The 19,229-nt window shown below is 33.5% G+C and overlaps 1 protein-coding gene across 2 annotated transcripts in view; it reads right to left on the bottom strand.

The window, feature by feature from the left end:
- Positions 1-2,584: 2,584 nt before the first annotated feature.
- LOC123712427 (LIM domain only protein 3) overlaps positions 2,585-19,229 on the bottom strand; it is a 49,813-nt gene continuing 33,168 nt past the window's right edge. The window contains exons 2-7 of one of the 2 annotated variants that reach the window (XM_045665507.1): positions 9,565-9,723; positions 8,890-9,062; positions 8,165-8,290; positions 3,931-4,081; positions 3,494-3,548; positions 2,585-3,458 (exon numbers count right to left, since the gene is read on the bottom strand). In XM_045665507.1, the coding sequence (XP_045521463.1) occupies positions 3,334-3,458; positions 3,494-3,548; positions 3,931-4,081; positions 8,165-8,290; positions 8,890-9,062; positions 9,565-9,723 (789 nt within the window). In that variant the 3' untranslated portion in view covers positions 2,585-3,333. Of the gene's footprint in view, positions 3,549-3,930; positions 4,082-8,164; positions 8,291-8,889; positions 9,063-9,564; positions 9,724-19,229 lie in introns of both variants that reach the window. The other variant, XM_045665506.1, reaches the window with a different exon arrangement.

Raw genomic sequence — 19,229 nt, 5'->3', positions numbered from 1 at the left:
CCAATTGGCGGGAGGCGGCACCGTACACGCACTAAAATGCAACTGCCCTAAATCTAATCGGGCATTAAATTTCGTAATTGAGTTGCACTGGATATATATTATCAATCAAGCTATAGATATTTTAAAAGATGACTAAGTAATTATAAATAAACTACGGATTTAAGCAGACATAACAAAAGCGAGACGAATCTCCGAGGAAGTACTCCGCCATTTAAGTCTCACAAATTTTAAGCATTGTAAATGAGTTGCTAACAAAAGAAATTAATTTAACAATCTCGTAAAAAGGAATAAGCAGTTCATAAAACTTTTGATAATTAAAACTCTAATAAAAATAAGAGATGCCCACTGGATAAAACCATTTCTGTGAGAGTCGTACTTGTTTTACGTTGTAAAGTATTAAATGAAATCTCGTAGCTCGTAGGAGCTCTCACTTAATTGGTCACGGCAAAGCCATTTCCATGGATAAATCCCTGGAGGGTGAAAAACTGAAAGTGTCGTTAACTCATCTCATCGAGTTATCCAACTGTTAAGCATTTAAACAACACGTTATAAATTCCTTTTTTTTTTTGCATCAACGTCTTTTATATAGTAAATTTTAATTTACAACTTCTTAATTTAAAATTGAATTACATTATTAATATATAGTAGTAAGACTGAATATAAACTTGAAAATACTTTAGGGGTTTATACCACACACTTTGTATAGCGACATTGTGTAGTGTACAATTAGTAGCGCTGGTCGCACTTCCCGCATGCAAAAAAATATTAACTACTGATTATATTTAATTTCCTGCACACTCCTTAACTAGGTGGCTGCATACATGCACACCTAAACGACTTTTATCGAATGATACCATTACCTTTTCAACGAGGGTACGTATTGAAAATTCGCTCGATAGCTGAAGGAAAACATCGTGAAGAAACCGGCTTGCCTTAAGCGCACAAAGTCGACGGCGTGCATCAGGCACAGGCTGATCATCAACTTACCTATTAGATTGAAAATCATGAAACAGATACAGAAATTAATAAAAAATTTAAACAAATGATTATATAAAATGTATAGTCAATACAAAAGTTTTAATATATAAAATAATATTTTTATTATAAATTAATGGTTAATCCGTTTTACAAATCACTACTGTAATATGCTGTTAAGTACTCCGCTTTAATTATGAGACATTTATAAAGTTTAGAATCTAGGTTAAGTAAAAATAGCCATACAACAATAAATTCGATCAGAGAATAAACGGAATCATCAAATCTGTCGCGTCTATAGGCAATTTTCAATCACTTTCCCATTTATGGCAGTAATAAAGCGACCGGGAAAAGTCAACAATCAATTTTGTATTTCAATTTATTCCCAACCATCTTAGTTCGTGCGCTGATAAGAAAAAGAAAAACGCGATCATTGAAAACGGAAATTATTGCAAGAAGCCATCATTGGTGTGCGCTCGGCATCCCATGCTTCCTTTATTTATATTGTGGCACAAATTCTTATATTTTCAAATTTAGAACACTACTGGCGGCCTTATAGTAATACGGAGATTTCACATTGTACCCAGTTTGTTGCCATGGTTACTATTTTATACAAAAAAGGTACCATTGTCCATTACAAACAGTACTATGTTAAGTTCACGTTTTCAGAACTTCATTCATTAAGAGATAGTTAGAGATGCTGCAACTTTTACTTTAGAAACAATTTATACTTATATTATTTTTAAATAAAAAAAATATTACTTTTAACGACACGAACAAACTATATTGAAATAAAATATATTTTTTAAACCGAATAAAATTAAAATTAGAAATAATTTGTATAACATTTAACATTGACATTAACTAACACACTAGTAAAATTTGACGTGTCAAGTCAATTTGACATTCTTGACAGTTAAATGTCACGACATTTGTCTTTTGTTTTTTCTCATAGCATAGAAAACTGATAGTATAATGAAGATATTATAAGAATTTGGTAACTAAACTTACTATAACTTTAACTTAAAATACCATTTCGTACAAAAGGGTATCGCAACGAAATCGACAAGCTCGCATTCTAACTCATTTCTCAAGCTAAAATGTAAACCTGAGAGTTGATACTACATGACGCTGCTGAATGTATGTTTTGCAAATATATATTTTACCTTGCAAATAAATTGTTTCCTATTTGAGTGAAATATGACAAAGACAATGATTCTATCAAAGTGCGTTATACTTACAAATGACGAGAAACTTTTTGGGTTTGGGTTGATCTTTATCTTCTTACACTTCCGTAATGTACATCCTTTATTTTGCGTAATAATAAATGCCATGCCATGGTATAAGTGTATTGGCAGTGGTTTTGTCTTTATTTAGAAAGTCTATGGTATGAAATGTCAATGTCAATGCATCCGTGAACACATGACATTGACAATGTTCGACCACGAATACATTAATAAAAAACATATGTATTTAATTATTATTCTTAGAAATCTTTTGTTTGATAAGTGTTGCTATTGTGTCTATTTTGACTGTTATAAGACTAAGCTAGGCAAAGTTCAGAATAACTCAATCAATGTAATGGACTTACGTAAATAAAACCAGTATGTTTAAAACAATGTTTTTAATCTACTTCTTTGGTCATATCATTGGTTAAAGGTGAACCTGACATGTTTATTTACAGAAACTATTCACATAAGAATACTCTTTATTAATTAGGAATGCATATTTGCCTAATTAAATGCGGAAACAGGTATATTAAGCCATTAATATTACTAAGTAACTAATTTGAACTATATTGAATAAACATGTTGCATTTTACTATATATTATACACCAATTATAAGCTACGTATTATATTTACATAAATAAAACATTATAACAATGTTTTGTAAACTTAACAGTTATAATACAATTATACAAATAATAACGAATGAGCGTGTAAAACATAATATTGGCCAAGCCACTGAAATTATTCGAAATTAATTTACTTTTTATATTCTTAAACTAGTTAGTGACTAAAATTCATAGAATCGTAGCGATATAACGACTCTTAAAACCTTATTTGTCCCTTTTCAGCACAGTATCGACACAATATGATGGAAAGAGACAAATATCCTTCAAGAAAGTAATAACACTGATTCAGTTTTTATGAATAAACGTAATTTTTACACGTCATAACAGTAATTCCCGCTCTCCAACTTTCCCGTAACAATTATTCTAATACAATTGCCTTATGAGATCACCTTATAACATACTAAATACATTTAACCATAAATTCTATCTATTGGCAAAATAAAATACGTTTGGCATTGTTACCACGAAAAGTTTCGACACGACACAAATGTTTTGTCACAATTCATTGCTGGTTTTCTTTGGGTATTTCAGTTAGTTTGGGTACTTGGCATACGGGTGTAAGCCTCAGACGCGATAGTCTCAGCTGGTCGCTGAGAGTCCCAGAGGTTTGAGGTGCGGGGGAGCCTGGAAGGGCGCTGGAGAGGAGCCCGACATGTTGTTGTTGAGGTCTCCAGCTCGGCTTGAACCGTTTATCAAACCGCCCATTGCACTGCTCGTCTGTTGTAAAATATGCTTATTAGTATAATATTTAATTAACGTGCATTAAAGTTAGTACGAAATTTTTTTCTATGGTTGCAATTATTTGTTTTAAAAAATTACACCGTAAACACAGTCCGATATTTTATCTCCGCTTTATAGGGTTGTATTTGTTTTCTTTAACAACGATAAATACGGTTTCTTTTGCTTAATAATAAATAAATAAAAATGTAAAACACACAATTTTAATTTAGCATTCCGGTATAAGCTAAAAAACTAACTAAAAATGTTATCTTAATTGTTTAGTATAAATGAAACAACTAATTAATACAATTACTATTTTCTATTTGTGTATAATTTAAATAACAAAGTGTGATGTTTTTAATATTACAAATATTCTTACCGGTGGTGGTGGAAGATGCGTTGTCTGCCGTTTCAGATGAGCTAGGGGTGGTGGGTTGTAAGCCATATTCGCGAAGACCAGCCTCTCTTCGTAGTCGTATTCACACAGAATTTTATTCTCGCAGAGGTAAAATCTATCGCCCACACAGAACCTAAAACAAAATATCTATATTAAGAAACACAAAAATGCTTATGTTGTAACTTACTTACAGTCATAATATTAAATAATGAAAGTTAAAAATGTTAGTAAGCGCAAATTAAGCAGCGAAAGAATTTTGTTTAATACTAATTTTTAAATTTTTATACCTTAAAATATGTACATTCAAATTTATGTTTTTTTACAGATTCGGCAAGGTATAAAAATTTAGGGGATGTAAAAACCATTAAGATTTTATCAAGTCTTATCATTGTTTTACGGTGCCACAAAACAACCTAAAACGTCTTGGAAATAAAATTTACCGTAACGGTGGTAGAGGTCAACGCGAAGAAGAAGCGATAACGTCACGCAAAAGCATCCTTCAATGTGGCAAACAAAGCCTCCGACTCAGTCGCCAGTGGCCGGCCAACTTCCGGTGATAGCACCCTTATCTAACTCCCCTCCGTCTTTCCGCACCCACCCAACTCTTTTGTTTCACTTGTCACAAAAATTAAGCGCAATACCTCGGCTACAAATGTCTCTTTTTTAAAGGGCCAATTTCCACCGCAACTCAGTCGATTTCGCCGCTCTTAATTAACTTTATTTCCTGTTCTCTTCATTCCCGACTTTTGTTTTTTGGGGGCTGTTCTTGTTTTGCTATTTTTTGTCTGCCGTCGCGCAATGGAAAAGATGTAGAACGAAATAATTTTAATGAGTGGGTGCGCGCTTTGTTCGCGCCCCCTTTTGACGCCGTAAAGTTTGACGTGTAATCGGACGTATCCTAACATTGGACATCGTAACAAATCTCTTTGAAAATCACGCTCAGCGTAGCTATTATTTTAGAATAAAACCTTTAGTAATCAAATATTTAATACAAACTTTAAACTTGTGAAATGTGACATACAATCTCACGTTAAAGTAAATGAAATTAGAAAATATTTGTACGTAGCACCTATAAAGTAATACGTTATAGATAAACGTCACTTCATCGGACGCAACGCAGTAGTGAAGTCCGATAGCGGAATCCGCCCGCGGCGCCGTTAGATTGCTACTAAATTATTTAGCCGTTTAGCGATATTCCGTGATACCTGCCGGCCGGTCGGACAGCCCGCAAATTGGATTCAGATTTCTGCTATCCGTCGAAATAGTAATATTAATACATCTATATTGTTAAGTAAACAGATGCTGTAATATCAACGAATCCTATGTATTCTATGCACCAATATATCTAATAAATGAGTCGTAAATTAAACGCAGCCTTAGTGTATACTAAAGATGGTGTTAAGCATTATTACAGCCAAGACCGAGTTATTTTACGATATGGTAGACGACTCAATTGATATTATTTTTTATAGCTTATTGGACACCCATTTTACATATACATACCCAATGTTACCGGATTTTAAGGGAGTACTAAGCTCTTTTTTAAATAGTTGTAGGTCGTATCTCCCAGGGAAGACCCCCACAAGGAGTTCGCAACAGAAAATGTCTTGTGATGCGGATGAAATTTTGATTACGTTTTTACATTAACACTTTAATCCGGTCAAACGTCCCAGCTAAGTCCTCCCAAAAGATTCGACCCAATATTGTGTGTAACATTAAAATGAATACACAATTCGGTGTTGTCACTCGAGATCTGAACGGGGGAAAGGTCCACCAGTGACGTATAAACCATTCAGAGGAGCCAATCTTCGTGACTTTTCTATTATTTAAGCAACACAGGTGAGGATTGCTTGAAGCTTCATATTATATTCAATGGCGAAGGAAAATTGAGTTCGACAATTGATCAATTAAAGGTCTATAGTGTTTTATATTTTACAGCCTTATATGGGATTACTAAATATGTCCTATTCGTATAAAAATTATTTCATCATGAATAAATAAAATTCCTTTTTATGTTTTTCAAGATTTATCTCGTAGTAGCGTATTTTATACATCGAATACTGTTGTTTAGTACGGATTTCATGATTATAATAGTAGTTTGTCTTATGTATTTATATATATAAAAAAGCGGGGAAAACGAGCCAACAGGACAGCCATAAAGGGCAGTCATCGCAGCCTATAGACACTCATTTTTAGTAGGTACGTTGCCGGCCTTTGAGAGAGGAGTACACTCTAGTCAAAGTCAAAGTCAACATAACTTTATTCATATAGGTAAACAGAAGTCGTCAGAAAATAAGTTAAATTCATTCTAAATTACCATTTACTACCAGTTCGCAAGTCCAGGGCGTTTAAAGAATTTGTAATTTTAGGCAAATGATATATTAATTCAGCGAAATATATTAATATACGCGAATAACATTGTAGTACCTCTTTCAAAAACTTACATTTGTTTTCTAAAAAACGCCAATAAATTTGTCATAGCTTTAAAGAATATACAACGTTTATGAATAAGTGCGGTTAAGTTTTTGGCATTAAAAACATATTGCTTTTATCTCTGAGTCAAAAAGTGATTGGTTCCCAAAAGATTTCGGGTATAACATCCTAGGGAATATTAAGCGTAGTTTATTGGTTCATAGTGACTAGACTCGTATCGATAACTTCATAAGTTCACTCTTTGAGCTCGACAGATCATCGCTCACGTTTGATAACCGGGCTACGTTGGGAAATCAAAGAGTTTATCTTTGTTTACCAATAATGTTCACATACACAACAGTGCTATACCTTCAAGAATAATACCTTCAAAATATCATTAAAATTGGCAAATAATTACGGACTAAGCTCTCGTCTGGTACACCTATGAATTTCAAATATAACATTAAAATTTAAATCTGTATGGGGGTTGAAATGACTGCAAACTGTACTTTTTGTAATTGATATAAAAATATTGTCTTTACAAAATAAGGTAATAAAAGTTACGTTTGAACGTAAAAATTTCTAGTCAAAAATCAAGTGGTAAATATTTTTCTCTTTTTCCGTAAAAATGCCTATCAAAACCTACTTCGTTGGTGTATTTTCACAAGTCAAATTTCTTGAATTCATTTCGAAGTTTTAGCCGTATTAAGATCAAAATATTTACAGCAACATCTAATAGATACGATAAACAATAAATCCCTTCACCCAAAATGATTTACACTAAACAATTGCAAGTGTTTAAAAACCGTTTCTCTATTCCGTGAGCTTTCTTATGTAGCGGAAAATTTGATCACGCTCTTTGTTTGTCCGTGAGTTGAATAAACCATACAACGTTCCCGCAACACAATACACCTGTCCCTTTCGTTCATCACATTATGCTGCATATTTTATCTCGCTTATAAAAATTGCTAGTTGCTCAAACGACCGTTCAATTTTCAGGAGCGCAATCGCTTTTGACAGGTGAGAAAATTAAGTGTGCTACGTAAAGCCACCAGCGACAATGGACGCGATGCTCCAATAGTTTTTTTTTATAAAGCTTATTGAGATTAAAAAGGCGTGTTTTATCAAATATTTCTATAATTATAATTTTTAATAGTTATCAAATATACAGTATTTTCTTAACATACATAAAAAATGTAAACAAATTTTAAAAGTTTGGTCCCTGTGGCAGTTTACCTTTAACGCAGCATTTCCTCGCTGTATTGCGACACTTAGTTCGTTTAGCGAGGAAAGCACCAGCTCTGGGGTCACCTTTTCTACCAGGCACCAACTTAAATCTTTAATAAGTGCCTGTGCACCCCACGGACCGAGAGTCTCTGCCCCAAAGGGAACAAAAAGGAAGTAGGAGGAAGACTCTGATATCTGAGCCGTTTATTACCTTTCGCCTGCTCTGCGGCCGCGCCAGCTATTTTGCTTGTCTTAATGAAGATGATTTAAGTGAACAAATATCTCCTATTTTGAAACATACCAGATTTTATAAGCAATTACGCGGTATTCGCGTCAACAAATTCTATGTTTATAAATGTATTTGAAGTAAAATGCGCTTTAGTTACACGATATAGATTTGACATACCTATATTTTTTCATGATATACGAAGTTTTAAGATCAAAAGTATTTTTTAGGGGCATAAAATTCAATAACACCTTTTTTATGCAAGAGTTAAACCAAATTCATTTGTGGCCAAATCCCGGAACTGATTAAATGCTTGGTAGTAAAAAACGCCAGACATAAAATAATACCAACCTGTGATTACATTGCTGACAGGCGAAACATTCGAGGTGGTAGACATTGTTGCGCGCACGCATCACCATCTCGAAAGCTGGTATAACTTTATTGCACGCAGCGCAGTATCCAGTGTTTCCAAATAACCTGGTAAATATAAATTATTTTATTTATTACGTTTAAAACAAAAATACAGATTTGATTGATGCATTTATTTCAAAGTTAAAGTTAAAATTTGTTATCCTAATTATCCTTGACCTCTGGAGCTCAATTAATAATACTAATCGTAAAAATGCCTAATGTTTTTCAAATTAGAAGCAGTGTTACTCTGGCTTCAATACGACTCTTATTCCAGAGATTCGATTCCCAGCTGTGCACTAACTTTCTGTCTATGTGCGCATGTAACACTCACTTGTACGGTGGAGGAAACATCGTGAAAAAAGGGCTTGAATGTGACATGTGTCAGACAGAAGGCTGATCACCTTATCCTTGAAATAAAAATGATCAATATTAGGCCATGATCCATAAGGGGTTGTCGCGCCATTGGATTAATATTATTGATTAAGACACATGTACTTATTACCTAAAAGCTCGTTCTTTAAGAAAAACACTTTTTGAACGGATTAAAGCTGTGTATTATTATTAAAACTTATAATTAACAAAAGACTACTACTACTAATACTAAGCTCGTTCTTTGTTTACATTTTCATCCAACAGTAATCTTTCGATCTGTTAACATATATTACCTTAAGTAATCCCTCTTACACAATATAAGATTAGCTCTTGTATAGAGAGTGTGCCCAACTTCGCCAAGTCTGCAGTCGCAGCAGCCGCACTTCAGACAGTCCTCATGCCACAACTGGTCCAACGCCTTGAGAAGATATCTCTCAGTAATCACTTTGTTACATCCCGCGCAGATCTATTACAAAATATATGCATTTGAGATATTATTGTACAATTAACGGCAGATATTTTTTTTTTATAAATATCATATATAATCCTAATCTCAGGCTAATGTTTCATTGTTTTTATAGTTATGTAGATAAACACTAAGAGCTTAATAAGCTGATGTGCGTGTATTTGCAGATGTGGAAAAATTATCCAACCTTATTTTATAAGTCCTCATAGAGCGTGCATAACTACACTTTCTGGAAGCTAACAGCTTACGCCTAGCTTAAACCTACTCGTTTTAGGAAATAGCCATTTAAGGAATTTGTATTATACTTCAGTTTCTAAAAAATCTATCCCATAAATTTCACTTAAAGGAGCTTCTTAATAATATAGTAGCCAGTGAGGATTTTATAGGTTTCAATGATAACCTATTAATCGCGTACTTCCTAAATCTGTAAGATTAAGTGCTTTCAGGCGCTAATTATAGGGTTTGCTTCTAAGTGCCCTCACCATTTAGTTTAATAAAGTACCTGTGGTTGAGGAGGTTGCGTCGGCGCAGCCGTGCCACCCTGCGCGTTAGCAGGGAGTGGTGACGCTCGGGCCTCCTTCGTGACATCCATGGCAAGCATTTGACCGCCCAGCCCGGGGCTCCCGCGCCCGCTTAACTGTTGCGGCGTACGCCTCTCGCACTATAACAAGAAAGTCTATATTATTGATGCATACAAGGTAATGTTTAGATGACATGCAAGGTATATAGACCAAACTATTGGCGACTACTTGTGATAAAGTAAAGTCGATTAAATTCGTTTTCACATTATTAATGTATTAATGAAAGAAAATAATGTAAAATATGTTGTTTTTGCAATTTTTTGTTATGGTAAGCTATATATGCCAAAATCCAATATATTTATATTAACAGTATTGAAGAACGTAACGTCTCCAACGTAAAATCATATCCTAAATATTCTTGATATAAGCGACAAAAAACAATTTGTTAAGACACTAATATTAACACGAAATAGTATAGTTTTTAATCCGCCCAAAAATATTTATTTATCTACTTCTTAACAATTATTCTTATTTTTATTTTTTTATTTACATTTTTGACACTGCTATATTTTACTATTATTATTTGTTTCTACTGAGTATAAGATTCTTATTTGTTTTTTTGCGACTGAGGCGCAAACTAGCTGCTGTGGTCCCTGGCAGAATGACCAGCGCTGTGGAACAATTCTGCTCCTCAGCATAATGCAGGGCCAATTACAACCACAGCACACACGCATTATACACTTAAACCTTTTTCTTAAAAAAAATTGTTATCTCTCTATTTTTTTTTTTTTTTTTTGTAATTATTTTTATTTTTTGATTTTGTGTTTGTATGTGTGTTTTGTTAGTAATAAATATTATGTCTATGTCTAAATAATCACATTTTACGTCGTGTTATAATTTCGTTTTAAATAGTGTCAATGCCTCTCAAAAACCATTTTACAGATTAAATATCCTGATAAAAAGTGTAATTTAGAAGTCAAAAAAACAGCCGCGAGCGGCAATAAAGTCGCGCACGGGTGGCGTCATAGTTGATTAACACTTTAAATACGAAAAATTTTCAATTAAATTACGGTGTATCAGGAACAGGTGCAATTATTTAAATATAGCAACCCTTGCCAGTTTGATTTTCAACATATGTTTTATATTTACATTTCCGCGAATTAATTAAAGATTGAATCAAATACATCGGTACACAGCTTTGTACAATGAAAATAAGTTGTATGTGAAAGAGATACAATACAATATAATATAAAATTTTTACTTGTATAATAATAAATAATTCCAAAATTCAAACATATACATAAATAATAATTTTATAATCCATTTATTATTACAACCAATCCAACCAACTGGAGTATTTCCGAACCAATTCGACTTAGGGCTCTTAAAGAAAAGATCCTACAAATTCTTAAAAGGCCGGCCGGCATTAACTGTCCAAGTATCTTAACACTTAACATCGAGTCACCTTCCTTCCCGTTTGACATGTTCTTTTTAAAAATAATTATTAATTTTTTGTACTAAGGTTGGTAGGAGAAGAGATTCCTTATTAAATTCTCTATTTTTTTTTTTCACAGAAATGTGTTTGAACAGCATTCGACGAGTAAGCCTCCGCCAACACAATATGCAGCATTGTCCGTGACGAATGTCCACTTTTGTATGTTTTTGAGAACGTATCGCCGGTCGTAAATAATGAACACGGATATTGAACGGAAACACGCTGGTCTACTCAAATCGTGTCAGCGATTCTCTGAAACTAATCAAGCTTATATTGAATGACAAGTATTTTGAAAAAAAACAAATACTTTCGTTGTAGTGTCACGGAAGATTACGCGCATAATTGAGGCTGCTTGCGTATTATGCAGCCATATTAGCTTCTTGTTTATTATTATGATAATTTGTAAGTTACGTCAGTGTCTTTAATTGTGTTTTAACTAGATTTAATAAATTAATAATAAAATTAATTTTAATTATACATTCTGGTGTTATATTCTGCTAAGGCAAGCCAAACATTTATAATTTACTTAAAAGTTAACTTAAAAGTTTTTCGTAAACTTCTTTAATTGAAACAATATTATATATTTAAAGAGTTCTATTATCATTTAAGTACCTATACAAATTTATTTATAAATATACAATAAAATACTGTTGTATTATCTAGTGGCTTTGGCTCGGTGCTGGGATTAGATTATCAGCAAAACAAATCAAAGACTTAATTCTGTCATATGTCCCATTGAAAGTTCAACTTCAAAACTAACTCGATTAAACATAACAGTTGTTTATTATACTATTATATTCAAAGAGTTCTAACATCATCCAGTAACCTCTTAGTACAGTAGTTCTTGTGTAATTGAGATGGCAACTAATTTCACGGCCTGAACATTTTTTAAAAGATAGCCATGAACCTTCGTGAATAATTACGGTGACAGCAACATGCTACGGCACTTCGAAAACAATCCGTAACGAACGCGAGACCAGATTAGGCACAAAAAAGCACACGGCTTCCATTAGCATTGACTTTCGAATGTCAATACGCACGAATTAGTATTTAACGGACGGCCCTGAAAGAGAACAAAACTATCTCTACCACTCCACGTCAGTGTCACTCAACAAGATACACCAAGAGTTGGAAGTATAGCGCCACCGTAAAATAGTTATATGAGGAATCATCGACGTCTCTGTTTCGAACGATATTTTACAAATACTTTTGAAATAAATATAGCCTTTATATTCTGAGATAATTTAGCATTGTAATGATGGAAGAATTGAGTTTATTCATACAATAAGAAGCATTGTTAAGTGGCTATCTGATACCTAAACCGATGTTTTCCGCTTATTGTTAAGGAAAAATATACATGCAAAATCTAAAACTGGAATTGTAATATTTTTATTATTTAATTTTTTTGTAGCCTTTATGATTACCATAATTGTAACTTACACTGTAGATATAGCATTATATGATATGGTGAATTTCAAAATACTGAGATAAATAAGAGATCAAAATTCCGTAACTTTCTCGTAAATGTTCACCACTTTGATGACTTCATGAAGTCTTGCTTTCTTAGTATCAACCAAATTAAGCTGTTACGTATAAAGAATAAGAAGCTTTCGTATTTTGAATAAAGAACTCAGTTCCCATCAATTACGCAGACGCAAAATAGTCTAAGCGTTGGACTGAGTTACAGACTCCAGCTAATGAAGGATGCTGCACGGGCCACAAGGGAGCTGAGCTCAGCCGGCCACCGATATTAATGATTAACAGACACGGTCCGAGGCCAATTACGCGCTACCGCCACACTCCAAATTAGAAACTATTTTCGCCCATTAGTGGCCAACTTCATAATCAATTATACGTTAAAATTTCACAACGCTGTTTGGGAGCTCTCTGTTTGGATAATCGGAGTTTGTGGTCCCTCGGTGAGCTATTACGCGGCAGAACGGGTCATAAAGGTTTTTGTTTCGGAAAATTTTAATGCACAAATGCAGTTAACTGAATTAAAATAAAACATTACGCTTCGATAAACACTATAATGCTATTGGGAGACACATTTCTATTGGGATAATTACATTGGCCAAACAATGGTGTTTGAGACGAGAGTTAATAGAATTGAGTGCACTCTGCTAATCATAATTCATCAGCGAGATTAAAGAATGAGCGAGGCGAGGGAGGCAGCACCCTCGGAAACAATATGATTGCCACACCTGCGGAAATAGCGGGAATAACGGGACGAGCTAAATAATTCTAACAACTGCCATTACCTTAAACTGTGCTCTACCTCATTTCTATAACGCCTAAACTAATATCTCTAATGTAGATTGCGCTAAAATATACACTGCTCTGTCTTTATTGTAGATAATAAATAAGTCAATCATAAAAAATCTAATTAAAACTTGAATAGCAACATAAATAATATACATTTTGTTGGTAGCTGCAGGTACAAAGCTTACGCCATTTTAGCTATACTCTATATTGTCTATGTTTATAAAAAGTGTTATTTGACATTGTCACATTCGACGAGAATGTAAGTGCGTGCTCCTATTTCACCATGCCTCCTACTGATAGAGCACAACTCATTGTTTTTAATTAATTTTATTTTTATTTATTACTAAAAATGTCATGTGAAACATGATGTAATGGTTGCAGCTCCTTACAAACGTTGTGTAAAACAAAAACTTGGCGATTAAAAATAGTGGCGGAGAGTTTATTAGCAGTTCTTCTCTTCCGTTCTACGCCTTTGATTTGAGAACTGGCTGTTATTGTAAAATTCGAAACATTTTAAATACATTTCTGTTTTTGACGTTCACAAGTGTACATTGTGTTACCTATATGAATTAACTTTTAATGAATTATAACAAATATAAACATCAAACGATCAAAATTGAAAATCCAAGTAGAGCATACACCGTCTACGTACAACAGCACTTATTTAGCAGATTGCTTTCCTTTAAGTTGTTCTTTAATCTAGCTCTGACGCTTTCGCACCCCTGTCTCGTCTGCATTCAAAACTACCTATGTACCACGTGTACAAACCTTTATAATTACCCATTCTTCACCATATTACACGTTTCACGGAAATCGTTATTCGTTTATCGTTAATGTCGTATCGGATTACCGGCATCGCACGGCTGGCGCAATAATATAACGAAATTCAAACATTAATAGGTTCAAACACAATCACGGATGGCTGCATAATCAAGTTAGCTGCTATTCGGCTAAACCCCTATCGCGTAATCTGCCCTATTGTATGACAGTCGTTGCTCTGATCATGAGGGCCGATCATTGTGGCAATTTCGTGTTTATTGTTTTCAGGTGTCTCCTGTCACCCGGCCACCTCAAGGAGGACAATGCGGTCCCACAAACGCCAACATTGACAATTCACTAGAATTGGAGAATAGTAGTTTATGAATTGTTTGGCTTGACGCTTGTTTATAATAAGAGAGGAATAATAGTTTGTTAGAGTAACGTCGAAATATTTATGATTCATATTTGAGCTTTCTCGTTTCAAGATATTCCATAGATATATGTTAGTAAAAAAAAAAGTACATCATAAAAATCCGGACAACATTTCATCTTGCATCACATAGTCGTTTCTTGTGTATAATTTAAATTGTTTTTGAACTGTTCTTCAACGACACGTACATCTATTGATATTACAAATGGATATAACAAACTTTGAGACTAGAAAATGCAGTAAACAGCCCCTGAGGCTAAACTCCACGTCCAGAAACTTTCCTCAGAACTAGAAACAAATAGAGTCAGTGTCAAAACTGCCAAAACAAAACTATAAAGTTTGCTTTATAACCGGTAGATATCCTTCTATTTAAGATATGATACTTTATCATACATATGCTTTGGTTTTAAAGTAAGCATGAGATTCTCGACTCTAAAGCCGAGTGATTGGATGTATACATATGCATTTCTTGTGTGTAATTATCACGCTTGGGAAGGAAACTGAGAACTATCACTAGAGACACTATCACAGAGACACTATCAAAAAAAAATCCGCATTGTACATGCATTAAATTTTAGTGGCTTACTTTGAATGGCACTTTAGCCATTTAATCAAAATCTTCTTCGTAGTCATTACTGAAGGTCGTGTCTAGCCCTAGCCGATACATCGACTTGCTGCCTCCACACCACTTTATCCTCAACTTGTCTCAGACCATTAGGGATGTTGACACCCATAATTGTCTGAAATTTTTTCAAACTTGTCGAGATTGGCTCTCTCCAATATGGTCCAAGTACTGACCACCCGTTTGTAAATGATAATTGATAGTTTGAAGCTGATCTTAATTTCATTCAGAATGGACAACTCTACGCTAATGTACATATAGTGGTTTCTCTGTACTAGGTATAATTCTAAATACTAATTAATTCCGTTACTGCCATATAATTTGTATTAATGAGAGTTAATACAAAAATTGTTCCAATTGCTTTAAGTGTTTCATTAATCAAAGTGAGCGAAGCGATACCGTATCAAGTATGTGCTTGGGCATACACTATTTATTAGTGTCATTAAGTTAATTAAGTTTTTAATAATTAAGTATGTAAAGGTAAAATTCTCCAATCAATTCATTAAGGATATTGGATACGTAAACTTACTAAATGTAACTAATTAAAGATATAGTAAAAATATAATTTAGTTTTACAATGCATGAGAGGGTTTTTATTTTCCACCTCGACATAATGTGTCTTTCATTTTAAAGAAACAAAACATCAATCGATAATTTGTCATACAAAAATAAACTTAATTAGTTTTTGAAGTTGTACATCAATTTGCGCGTTAGGGAAAAATGATGAGAGTAAATTTTTACGATGCAAGTGCTAATCGTCGCAAAAACCGACACCCGCACTTCATACACTTCAATATATGAAATACCTTTTTTCTATTGTTAGTGCCTTTTTTTCTACAAACGTAGAATGAGGCGATAGATAAAAAATTAAAAAGATTTTTTATCTTGTTACGCCAAAGAAGTGTAACTTCTAACGGTGTACATAAGTACACATACATGATTTTTTATTACTGAAATATAGTAATTAATACACCAGGTCTAATAGTTGTTTGTATAAGACTTTTTCGTGGCAAATAAAATGTTATTATGATTATTCTAAGTTTATAGACAGATCTTATGGCATAATATGATATCGTAGTGTAAGATAAAACGCAACCATAACAAAAATCGATCCGACGGTCCCAAACTTTTATTACATTATAAAATAAACGTCTCAAATTAATTATCAAACTTACTGCAGTCAACATTGATCGTAAAGAATCTTTTGATGGTTGTTGTAAAATCGTCATGATAATTTATCGAGCATGTTTATAGATAGATTTATGGATTGTGGATGGATGGATGGATTTGATGCTTGTTAATAAGACTAACATTAAATGAGATTACGAATGAATTGGTAATGTAATAAAAAAAGTGCGTGCATACAAAGTACACATGTTACTTCTCTGTAAATTAATCATTACTAAGGTAATAGATGCCCTAATAGATGATCATGTACCAGTATATGATCACTCCATGTATTTGTACATATTCACACTGTTTACACACTGTATACGTGCTAATGATAATATAAATAAACAAAAAATCTGCGTTTACTGCACAAGACGTTATGTGACAGAATTGCCATCTAATATGTAACTACAAAACGAATACATCAACCAATAGCGTGTTTTTTTTCTCGGCCTCCCTTACGCCCTGTCTCAATCTTTCTCACTTGCTTGCTCTCTACTCTCACTCCATGGCTATTTGCTTCATACTTTGCTCGCCCTTTCTCACTTTCTCTCAATCGGTCTCAAACGCTCTCCTCTTTCTTCGACAAAAACGCTGCACATCTTCGTGACGCTAATATTATTGTTATTGCGTTTCATCATTAAAAAATTTCCCCTCATGAGCCTAAAAACGTTTCAATTTAAAAAAAGGAAAACAACTTTCTAGGCCCTAAGTTTCTGTGTCGTGATTGTTTGTTTTTTATTGTTTTTCTGACTTTGTGTTAATGCATATAGAAAGGCTATTGGTGCACGACCAAGGATCCAACCTTCGAGCGAGGATGAGAGTCGTACGCTGAAGCCTCTAGTTCAACTCTGCTTCAATGTAGTCACTAATTATTATCCACCACAGAAATAATGCTGAACAGAAATCGTTTTTTTTTACTAAAGTACTTTTTCGTCTCTTTCTGTCAAATCGTGTTTACGCTTTGATGAAAAGAGACAGATAGTTGACATGACAGGCCGATTTTTTTTAATAGAGGGTATGTATCTAGACTCAAAACAAAATGTAATATAACTACAAGAAACAGTTTCTTAACTTAAAAAATTGTGTCGACTTAGTTTAGGCCCGTGAACAGTGGTAAAATTAAAAAAAAAAACTGTGCAATAGAATGGCTTTCCGCTTCGATTAGCACGTTTTAGATCACAAGCTAAATTAGTACGCGTTGGGGCAAAGTGAATTAAACTCGGAGCCTATTACGTGAAGTGAGTTATAAAATAAAGCCGTGGCGAGTAAGTTCATACATTACAAGCCGATAACCAGACAAGACTTCTGAGACACAAACCAGTCCCTTTTAGTGAAATTGAAAACTTTTTCTGTTACTCATACCGCGACTACGACACCATTCCTTTTAAATCAATTGCCTTTTTATAATTAACTTCCATTATTGGAGTGCATTCGCTCATTACCTCAATTAAATATCGAATGTAAATTTATCTCTAATAGAACGAGTTTTTAATAATAAATTGTTAGAGATTAAGATTATAAATTCATTACATTTATGCGTTGATATGGCGTGTCTTGATGGGTTTAAAATTGGAAAGAGCTTATTTATTTCCATTAATCCACAATAAAGATAGTGGAGTGGAATTTGATTAGTCTCCATTAAAATTATTAGGACCCTTGGCGTTGTCAATTCTGACATTATGCAGCCCTCACTAATACAGCTAATACAATGAAGATCCCCACTATCTAGGGAGTGCTACTTTTACCTAATTCTTATTAAACATTTATTAGCTTAGACAATAGCTATCGGGAGGTATCGGATACAATGTTTTATTTATGATCTTTTATGGGATTGCTATTTTCACCGTATACAACAAATAATGTAACACGTTCCTACTGTGGCACATTGGTTAAGGATATTTATTGATTAAAATACATTTAGGTTTGTAAATAAAAATTAATATCTATGACTTACTTTATTATTCGGCAAACTGATACATTTTTGCATAAAGGGAATAAAATACAAGTTTTGTTGTGACAAACACTTACGAAGAGAATTAGAGAAACAATTAGAAAAACTAAAGGATAGTTAAACAATGGATTTCAAAGTGTGAGGGGAGGAACTATGCATTTCCAGACCTAGCTCGTTTAGATATCAGACTGATATCCAGATTCTGATTCAGATCTACAGGGAATACAAAATTTAAATTTAGTTAAAAGGTTGGGGCAACCTGCTTCATAAATATCTTAAACGCAAAGGAAACCTGAATTAATTGTCAACGTTTCTCCAATGACATCTTCAAGTGCTCTAACCTTGTTTCTTACTTACTACGACTTACTAATAAATAATAATAATCCAGTGGCGCTTCAAACTTGGCATCAGATTGCATACGTTTCTAAGATCATTTTTGTTTCATAGACAATGTCTATGAGGGCTGCATAATGTCAGAATTGAGAACGACAATGACAATCAGCCTTGTCTGTCACTTGTCATTGTATTGGACACATACCAATTATAATAAACAACATTTAATTATCGAAACGGGTGATCTGTTTCATTCACTAATACAAATAATATCGAATATATTTAGTTAGCGTATCTATATATTACGCTGTGCAATATCAGAAATATTTTCAATCAATGTTATGCGGGAAATTAATTAAATGACATTCACAATGGGCTCGGCTATAAGAAAATTATTCGTTTATTCGATTAGCTGTTAATTCGGTTTATGTGTATTTCGTTCAACATAAATCAAAAAATCTCGAACAGTTAGAACAATTCCCTTTAATGAAAAAGTATGTAGACATGCCTATTCCAGATATTAAAATGGATAATTGTAATAACTGGAATTATGCAATATTTAGTACTAAGCTAAATAATAATAAATAGACATCTAAAATTAATTTTAAAAGTTTTGTC

Source organism: Pieris brassicae, chromosome 7 (assembly GCF_905147105.1).
Source record: "Pieris brassicae chromosome 7, ilPieBrab1.1, whole genome shotgun sequence".
Lineage (NCBI taxonomy): Eukaryota > Metazoa > Arthropoda > Insecta > Lepidoptera > Pieridae > Pieris > Pieris brassicae.
This window is presented reverse-complemented; position numbering and strand designations above follow the sequence as displayed.